The sequence below is a fragment of the Thamnophis elegans genome, chromosome 9 (genome assembly GCF_009769535.1).
Source record: "Thamnophis elegans isolate rThaEle1 chromosome 9, rThaEle1.pri, whole genome shotgun sequence".
NCBI classification, from domain to species: Eukaryota; Metazoa; Chordata; class Lepidosauria; order Squamata; family Colubridae; genus Thamnophis; species Thamnophis elegans.
Window position 1 is genome coordinate 6579290 of NC_045549.1, and position 10066 is coordinate 6589355.

Here is a 10066-nt window from a genome sequence, read left to right on the forward strand (position 1 = left end):
GTGGGGGTGTCCAGCCGAGTTACTACCTACTCGGCCAAACCGGGCCGAACTAGTAGGAACCTGTTGTGGCCCAGCAGGAGCCGTTGGAGCTGCCAATGGACTCCGATAGCGAGGGACCCTATGAGTCGGCTATGGAAGATGTGGAGGACCCTCGGCAGGGTTCAGACTCAGAGCAGGGACCAGAGAGGCTGGTTGGCCAGCAGGAGGCGCCTGAGGCATGGAGCAATGGGGAAGATCAAAGGGAGTTTGTCCCTGACGCCAGCCAACGGAGGGCGGAGAAACTGAGGCAGCAGTTACGGAGACAGACTCATAAGAGATAATCAAGCCCAGGTGGTTGTGGCTTGGCCCCTCCCAAGAGAGTATATAAGAAGAGACTTTGGGAGGAGTCCTTTTGCAGGACACAACCATTCGTACTAATCTGGAGAACTCCTTGTCTGGTCTGCCTTGTGTTCCCATGTCTGTTGGAGTCTGGGTTGCTGCCAACGTCTTGCCAGTGAGTCGTGTGTGGGCTTTCAGCCAACAGGATTATAATTGCTGTGAATAAAGAGTGGCAAACAGCTAAGCCTGTGTCTGCGTTCATCACCGGACGGAGGGGGACCAGAACAGGAACCCACCTCTGCAATGAGCCTACCAGAAGTCTGGAGCCTTCAGTGAGGCCTGCACGCATGCAGGGGTGGGTGAGTGGGTTGTGCACGCAAGCATCGGGGGGGGGGGGTGGCATTGCATTATGGGTGTGGGCAACATATGCGTGCAGGCCTTTTTGGCGCCCAAGCAGAAAAACATTCGCCATCACTGGTCTAAAACTACCTGTATGCCAAATACGCTTGGGCAAGCGCTTGGTATACATCCAAGCAAGTGATCCCAATTCCGGATTTTGTCCTGGGAAGCTTTCTGTCTATATTTCCATACATTAACAAAGAAAAATACCAATGCACCCATCTGCAGCATAACTGGCTGGTCGCATGCAGGAAGCTAATTGTTTGCATCATTGCTTGTTATTTTTCTCGCAGTGCTCGGTCACCTGTGGTGAAGGGACAGAATCCAGGCAGGTGTCATGCCGCACAGGTGACCAGTGTGATGGAGAAAAGCCAGAATCCATGAGGGTTTGCAAACTTGCACCCTGCAATGGTAAGTAGCAGTAATTTATTACTGTATTCTTCGGACTATAAGATGCACCACTGTATAAGACGCACCAAGATTTCGAAGAGGTAAGTAAGAAAAAAAAGGTTTTTGCCTTTCCTCAGCTCCCAGCAGCCCTCTGCAGGCTTCATTGGGGCTGAGGGAAGGCAAAAAAAAAAAACCCTCCATTTTTGCAAAAGAAACAGCCCAATTTTTGCCTGTTTTTTGCAAAATTGGGGGCATTTCTGCCTTGGCCCAGCCCTGCTGAAGCCTGCTGAAGCCTGCAGAATGCTGCTGGGGGCTGAGAGAAGGCAAAAAAGCCTCCATTTTGGTGAAAAACGGCCCATTTTTTGCAAAAATGGGATGCAGGGCAGGGCTTCGGGAGGCCAAAAAATGGCTGTATTCGGTGTATAAGATGCTCCAACATTTCCACGCTCTTGTAGGGTGGGGGGAGGTGCCTCTTATACACCGAAAAATACGGTAATTTTCGGGTCCTTGGTGGTATCTGAGCTTGGTTGTTTTCCTGCAGACGGATGTAAGCAAGCAGAGCCAATCATAAACAACGAAAGTCAGTAACTTTATTATCTACTACTTATGTTACAAGAGATGCCCCAGACTCTTTGCCTTCTCCTGGGAATGACCGGAAGGCTTCATGGATTTTACGCTGCTACAGGCTGCACAGGGATTCCAAGTTAGGTCCTCTCTTAACTCCTCCTGCCAGCCTGGCTGGCAGTTTTCCCCTGCAAGACGTGTATGTATGTATATATATATATATATATATATATATATATATATATATATATATATATATATATATATATATATATATATATATATATATATATATATATATATTTTTCTGAGGTTTTCGCGGGTGTTAGTATGTAGGTCTCTAGTTCGGGTTTTCTCCCGCGTAGAATTGGAGATGTCTTGGCGACGTTTCGACGAAGTCACATTCGTCATCTTCAGGCTGCTGCTGACTACTTCAGGTTTGGTGTTTCCAGGAGTAGTTTTAAAAAGTACAGGCTCTGATTTCAGGGTCAAATAATTAAAAGAAATTGCAGTAACAAAATACATCAGCGTTTTATAGATTGTAAAGAATTAGCATTCAGAAGGGAAGAGAGGATGAGAGAAGAGGAGAGAAGAGAGGAGAAGATGAGAGAAGAGAGAAAGAAGAGAACAGACAAGAGATTAGAGAAGAGAATAATAAGAGTGGAAGGGACTTTGGAGGTCTTCTAGTCCAACCCCCTGCGCTTAGGCAGGAAACCCTACACCACTTCAGACAAAGGGTTGTGCAACAGCTTCTTAAAAAACTTCCAGTGTTTGGAGCATTTATAACTTCTGGAGGCAACTTCTGTCCCACTGATAGATTGTTCTAACTATCAGAAACTCTCTCTTAGATTGCTTCTCTCTCCTTTGGGTGGAAGATCATTAAAGAGAGATCTAAGCTGATTTCCTGACAGTAAGAATAATGAACTAGTGGAATGCCTTAACCTCTGGAAGTTGTAGGTGCTCGATCACTGGAGGTTTTTAAGAAGAAATTGGACAGCCAGAAGAGCAACAAAGGGGGTAAGAAGACTGGAGGCTCAACCATATGATGAACGGTTGTAGAAACTGGATATGTCTAGTCCAGGGCTCGGCAAACTTAAACGCTCGAAGAGCCATTTAGACCCGTTTCCCACAGAAAAGAAAACATCGGGAGCCACAAAGGTCCTAACCGGAAGCCGCCTGTTCAATTCTGGAGCTGACCGGAAGTTCACATCCCCCACCATAGAGTCTCCTCCTAGCTGACCGGAAGTTCAGTTCCCCCACCATAGAGTCTCCTCCTAGCTGACCGGAAGTTCAGTTCCCCCACCATAGAGTCTCCTCCTAGCTGACCGGAAGTTCAGTTCCCCCACCATAGAGTCTCCTCCTAGCTGACCGGAAGTTCAGTTCCCCCACCATAGAGTCTCCTCCTAGCGCGGCGTCCTTTTTCCTCTGCCTGTCATAACCGAAAGCCCTATTAATTGTGGAGACAACTGCAAAACCCTCCCCTTGCCATAGAGTCTTCTCCTGGCGCACTGTGCTTCCCTCCCCCCACCCCCACCGGAAGGTCCTCTCAGAATTGTGGCGCCGACCGATGACGGAGCCGCAGCAGAGGGAGGAAAGAGCCGCATGCGGCTCCGGAGCCGCAGTTTGCTGACCCTTAGTCTAGTCTGCTGAAGAGAAGGACTAGGGGTGACATGTTAGGAGTCTTCCAATTTTTGAGGGCCTGTCACCTCTTCTAGAAACCATGTCAAAGTTGTCCGGAAATGATCAGGCACAAGACCACTAAGATAAACATCCCTTGACAAGTACACTTCGTCTTTGACTTACAAACAGTTCATTTAGTGACCGTTCGAAGTTACAACGGCACTGAAAAAAATTGACTTATGACCATTTTTCACACTTGCCTATTGCAGCATCCCCATGGTCACGTGATTTATATTTGGCTGCTTGACCATTGGCTCATATTTATGGCGGTTGCAGCGTCACGCGATCCCCTTTTCCGACGTAACGACCGTGTTACGAACTTAACACAGGCAAGGATTCACTTAACAACTGTGGCAAGAAAAGTCATAAAATGGGGCACTTCACCAATGTCTTACTTAGCAGCATAAATTTGGGGCCCTATTGTGGTCGTAAGTCGAGCACTGCGTGTACAGAGAAGTCCAGTTTTGGAGAATTTATTCTACGCCAGAGAAATCAAATGAGCTGAAGTTTGTTAACGTCATGGACACTAGGGGGCAGCAGAGCTTTACCCGTTTGGGGACTGTGGGAATCCATAGAATTTTTTTCTGCTTCATTTCAAACCTTTTAGAAATTATCAAGGCTTCCAAAACAATTTTATTTAAGCTGACTTCATTAGGGGCACAAAGTGTAGGAAGAATCTGCATCCATACAATCAAACCTAGTAGGATCCCTAGATTTCCTTTTTGTTGTTGTTAAGTTGCAAAGTCGTTTCTGACTCATCGCAACCCCATGGACAATGTTCCTCCAGGCCTTCCTGTCCTCTACCATCCTCTGGAGTCTATTTAAGCTCACATCGACTGCTTGGGTGACTCCATCCAGCCACCTCATTCTCTGCCGTCCCCTTCTTCTTTTGCCCTCCATCGTTCCCAGCATGAGGCTCTTCTCCAGGGAGTCCTTCCTTCTCATTAGGTGGCCAAAGAATTTGGGTTTCCTCTTCAGGATCTGGCCTTCTAAAGAGCAGTCAGGGTTGATCTCCTCTAGGACTGACCGGTTGGATGGCCTTGCAGTCCAAGGGACTCGCAGGAGTCTTCTCCAGCACCAGAGTTCAAAGGCCTCAATTCTTTAGTGCTCAGCCTTCCTTATGGTCCAACTTTCACCGCCATCCATTGCAACTGGGAAAGCCATAGCCTTGACTAAATGCACTTTTATTGGCAGGGTGATGTCTCTGCTTTTTAGTCTGCTGTCTAGATTTGCCATTTGAATTCCACCACTGCTTTAAATTAAAATTGAGGGGGGAGGACAGTGGTGAAATTTATTTTTTTTTAACTACCAGTTCTGTGGGCATGGCTTGGTGGGCGTGGCAGGGAAAGCATACTGCAAAATCTCCATTTCCTTCCCTACTCCAGGAGAAGGATACTGCAAAGTCCCCATTGCCTCCCGATCAAGTGGGACTCGGGAGGCAGAGAATAGATGGGGGCGGGGCCAGCCAGAAGTGGCATTTACCAGTTCTCTGAACCACTCGAAATTTCCGTTACTGGTTCTCCAGAACCGGTCAGAACCTGCTGAATTTCACCCCTGGGGGAGGGTGACCAGTCTTTAGGATCTCCAGGACATAATTGCAAGCAAAAAAAAAAAAAAAAAAAACCTTAGATAGCAAGACAAATAACGAAGTAAGGCGGGATGAGAAGGAAGAAAAACTCAAATACCAAATTGGAGACATAGGAAGCATAGGAAACATACCAGTGGTGGGATTCAGCCGGTTCGCACCTATTCGGGAGAACTGGTTCTTAACTTTCTAAGCAGTTCGGGGGACCGGTTGTTGGAAGAAATCTCATTTTGGTTTTTTTCCCCACTTTACAGGGCTAATCCTGTAAGAGAGGCAGGAAGGAAACATTCTGGTGTTGTTTCTAGCCTCATCTTTATTGCCCTGCTTACAGAAACTGCCTCTGTGGTTAACCCTTATTACATTGTTACAGCTAAGGCAAAGTGCCATTGACATGAGTGATGTTGAGTTGGCCACACCCACCCAGTCACATGACCACCGAGCCACACCTACCCAGCTGGTCATTTGGGCAGAGAACCGGTTGTTAAATTATTTGAATCCCACCACTGAAGCATACCCAGAGTCAGGCATAAAGATCTCAAGTGCCTAGATACAAATGCACAAAGTCCGGGGAACAAACAGGGTGAAGTTGAACTATTAATATACGGAAGTAGATATGACATAATTGGAATAACAGAACCTTGGTGGGACAAAACCCACGACTGGAACATAGTCGACAGGAGGCTACAAACCTCAAAAAAAAAAAATCCAAACCTTATAAAAGAGGAGGAAGAGTTGCACTGTATGTAAAGGACCACTCTATTACTTGAGCAGGGGGTTGGACTAGAAGACCTCTGAGATCCCTTCCAGCCCTATTATTCTGATGAAAGAAATGTCCTTCTGGGTTCGGCTCCAAGTGGGGGAAAAGACACTGGAGACATGGAGGCTGCTTAGAAAGATGGTTTATTGGTGGACAGGACCACATGCCTTGAGCTCCTGAACAGAAAAGGTGATCACATGCTTCAATGTTGGTGGAGAAGAGAAGGGAAGCTGAGTCCCTGATTTTATGCCCTCTCTGGCCTTTAATCTTGATCTTGTATTCTGATGGGTTGTGAGACTCCCGTGGAGCCATGCAGGGACAATTCTCTAGGCTGCGTTTTGAATCCAGGTTTGGTTGAGTTCACAGATGCCATGTGGTCAGTTGAGTAAAGGGCCAATATTATCATGCCTTAATCCCATTCCCCTGGAGCTGAAGGGGAGAACTCTTTATTATGTAAAGGGACTAGTTTGGCCTTCTTAATGGCCCATTGAAAAAAAAAGGGGGGGAGGCAGGAAGCTGCAGGAAGTTTCTCTTTAAAACGTTTCTCCCTTTTCACATCCAGGGAAATATAATATTTTGCCTTTTCAACATTACTTAGGATATTTCATTTCTCTGGGAGAGGGCTGGGTGATAACTTTCCACAATTCTATGTTCTATTTCGTTTGCTCTTCCCTCACTTGCCGTAGCTAAGATGGGTCTTTGTTTTTATTTTTTTTTATTTTCTTTTGCTTTGAAGCAATCTCGCAGCCGCTTCTTTCCAATTAGCCTAACAGGCTGCCAGGGAACCCGACAACAAAAATGCCTTTTTTTTCGGGGTGATTTACAGAAAGAAAGAAAGAAAGAAAAAGAAAAGAAGGATAAGGAATATTAAAGCTCTTTGAAAAAAAAAAAACACAAAGCTAACCCCAATCAATAAAGCAGCAAGTAATGGAAGTGTTAGACAAGCCCATCAGATATTTAAAAGCCTGTAAGCAAAGTTTTTTTTTAAAGAGTTGCTTAGTTTAGAGAGAGAAAGACATCCCTGAAGCTTTTCCATGACAGAGTGAAAGGATCAGCAATTCCCACTAAAGCCTTTTGTGTCAAGCCGAGTGTTGCGGATACAAGGCAATTTTCGGAAAGGAAAAAATTAAGAAGTCCCCAGCGGCCTTTGCGAAAAGATCAACCTGGATGAAATGTATTATGAAGTGAGATTCAACTTTGAAGGGGTCTCTTAAGTAGCCCATGTAGGAATTGCTTTGCTTCTAGGTGAGGTCCAGGTGCCAATTTACTTAATCCCTTCTAATCTTGTTTATCCAAGCGGCAGCTCCCCGGGAGATGCACTTCTGGAGCAGTGCGCGTTTCCAAACGCCGCTAAAAACGTGAAAAATAAGAGTGCTAAGTTGCTGCTTATAATTCTGTCCTCACCCGTTGTTCATCATTAAGCTTGTCAATAATGGAAAAATACAGGTGTGTCTCAGGACAGGCGAGAATTTTCCGAAGTCTGCCACCCATTTCTAGAAATGAGAGAGAGAAAAACATGGCTGGATTTTGATAATGGAATAGGAGTAGGAGAAGAAGAAGGAGTAGGAATGGAATGGAATGGAACAGAATAGAATATATGGAGTAGAATGGAATAGGAGAGGAGAGGAGGGGACGGGACAGGACAGAATAGAATAGAAAAATTGGAAGTGGAGTGGAGTAGAATAGGAATAGGAATAGAATAAAACAGAATAGAAAAACTGGAATGGAATGGAGTAGAGTAGGAATAGAATAAATGGAATGGAGTAGAATAGGAATAGAATAGAATAGAATAGAAAAACTGGAACGGAATGGAATAGAGTACATTAGGAATAGAATAAATGGAATGGAATGGAGTAGAATAGGAATAGAATAGAATAGAATAGAATAGAATAGAAAAAATGGCATGGAGTAGAGTAAAGAAGGAATAAAATAGAATAGAATAGAATACAATAGAATAGAATAGAAAAACTGGAAAGGAATGGAGTAGAGTAGAAATAGAATAGAATAGAATAGAATAGAAAAATGGCATGGAGTAGAGTAGAGAGGAATAGAATAGAATAGAATAGAAAAATGGCATGGAGTAGAGTAGAGTAGAGTAGAATAGAAATAGAACAGAACAGAACAGAACAGAATAGAATAGAATAGAAAAGAAAAACGGGAATGGAATGGAGTAGAGTAGAATAGGAATAGAATAGAATAGAATAGAAAATATGATTGGAATGGAGTAGAGTAGAGTAGGAATAGAATAAAATAAACTTTATTGGCCAAGTGGGATTGGATACACAAGGAATTTGTCTCCGAGCTTTGCTGAGCAGCATCAAAACGAGAATAATTGATGCTTAAACTAACTGTCCCTACGGAACAGTTATGAACGGTGGACTCTCCTTCATTGAAGGTGTTCAAACTAGGGCTGGAAAGCCACCTGTTGGTGATCCTCTAATAGTCAATCCCAGCCCTGGATATGATGAGATGTTCTCCCGGATCCTTCTAATCTTTACATTCTAAGATTCTGCGCGTAAGAATGGATCCAGGTGAACTCTAGCCATCCTTTGCAGCTTCTTCAGAAGCTGCTCCTTCTTCTACCGCCTCATGTTTCTCAAGAGCTTGGCCCTCTTAACGCACAAAGGGCGTTTTCTTTTTCAGACGAAGCTTGCCAGGGGGACAAGTCGATCTTCTGCCAGATGGAAGTGCTCGCTCGCTACTGCTCCATCCCGGGTTACAAAAAGCTATGCTGTGAATCCTGCGGGAAACGTAGCGGCAACCTTCCTCTTGCTTTCTACAGCGAAGCCGCTGAAACCGAAGAAGGTTTCATCACCAGCCCCGCTGTCCTTCCCAAGTCTTCGGCCACCACGACTTCTTTAGCCCCTCCTCGCCCCGAGCGACAAAGCGCTTCGGGCAGGATGTCCTTGGCGGAAGACCACACCCAAGTCCTCCTCCCTCCCATCTACAGGAAGGCCCAAGCAGCTCATAATCCCTCTCATCGGAAATTTCGGAACCAAGCCAGTAACAAGGCGCCTGGACCACCTGCCCTGCACCAGAACCTTTCCGCCAACAATGGGCTTCACCGTTCCTCGCCTTTGTTTGACACCGGGCCGGTGTTGGCGCATTATCCTGGCTCGGTGGACATTCATTCTTCTTCCAGAACCCCACGGAGAAACGAAAAGCAAGCCAAGAGACAGCCACCCTTAAGATCTCCCACTATAGGAAGATGAAAAGTTATGGGAGTTTTTAATTTTAAGGCGGGGAGCTCATGGGAGCGGAGAGAGGGAACTTCCTCGCTTTATCCGAGACGCCATGCAAAACCTTCAAACCCCGAGACTCAACTTAAGTCAACAACTGAAAAAAAAAAAAGGAAAGTGCAGGTTCACTTTGCAAATGCTTCTAGCCGTGTCCTAACTTCCTCCGTGTCCAACTCTCTTCCCCAAATCTGGCTCTCTTGAAATCTTCAGAAATCGTGAAATCAACAAAAGCCTGGTCGATTTCTGTCATTCAAAACAAAGAAAGAAAGAACCAAAATCTACCTTGTTTCCCTGAAAATAAGACCTCCCCGGATAATACTGTGTTTCCTTGAAAATAAGACAGGGTCTTATTGAGCCGAGGCGGCGCAGTGGTTAGAGTGCAGTACTGCAGCCACTTCAGCTGACTGCTAACTGCAGTTCGGCGGTTCTAATCCCACCGGCTCAAGGTTGACTCAGCCTTCCATCCTTCCGAGGTGGGTGAAATGAGGACCCAGACTGTGGGGGCAATATGCTGACTCTGTCAACCGCTTAGAGAGGGCTGAAAGCCCTATGAAGCGGTATATAAGTCTAACTGCTATTGCTATTGCTATTTTGACCCCCAAAATAAGCGCATGGCTTTATTTTCGAGGAGGACTTATTATTTTTGAGGTACATGAGGTGTAGAGCGTGGTCACCTCATGGCTGCTGCTGTGTGGCAATATTTTCGGGGAGGGCTTATTTTAGCGCATGCGCTCAAAAGCCCAATTGGGCTTATTATCCGGGGAGGTCTTATTTTCATGGAAACAGGGTAAGCCTACTCGGGCTTTTGAGCGCATGTGCTAAAATAAGCCCCCCCTGAAAATAAGCCCTCCCCGAAAATATTGCAACGCACCAGCAGTCATGAGGTGATCACGCTCGTCGCCTCATGCACCTTTGAAATTATAAGACTTCCACGAAAATAAGTCCAAGCGCTTATTTCGGGGGGGGGGGGTGGGTTCAAAACAAAATAAGACCCTGTCTTATTTTCGGGGAGACACGATATGTTGCCCATCAGGTGCTTGTTATTGTTATTGTTATCGACACATGATTAATTCAAGGGATGGGATTGAATTTTGTTTTAGGGTGAGGGAAGAAGCCATTCAAAAATACCAAAGT

At 45.5% G+C, this 10066-nt stretch overlaps 1 protein-coding gene across 1 annotated transcript in view; it reads left to right on the forward strand.

Moving 5' to 3' along the window:
- ADAMTS3 (ADAM metallopeptidase with thrombospondin type 1 motif 3) overlaps window positions 1-9240 on the forward strand; it is a 95143-nt gene extending 85903 nt beyond the window's left edge. The window contains exons 19-20 of the mRNA XM_032224308.1: window positions 1011-1128; window positions 8337-9240. Of these exons, the coding sequence (XP_032080199.1) occupies window positions 1011-1128; window positions 8337-8905 (687 nt within the window). The 3' untranslated portion in view covers window positions 8906-9240. The remainder of the gene's footprint in view (window positions 1-1010; window positions 1129-8336) is intronic.
- The last annotated feature ends 826 nt before the right edge of the window (window positions 9241-10066 follow it).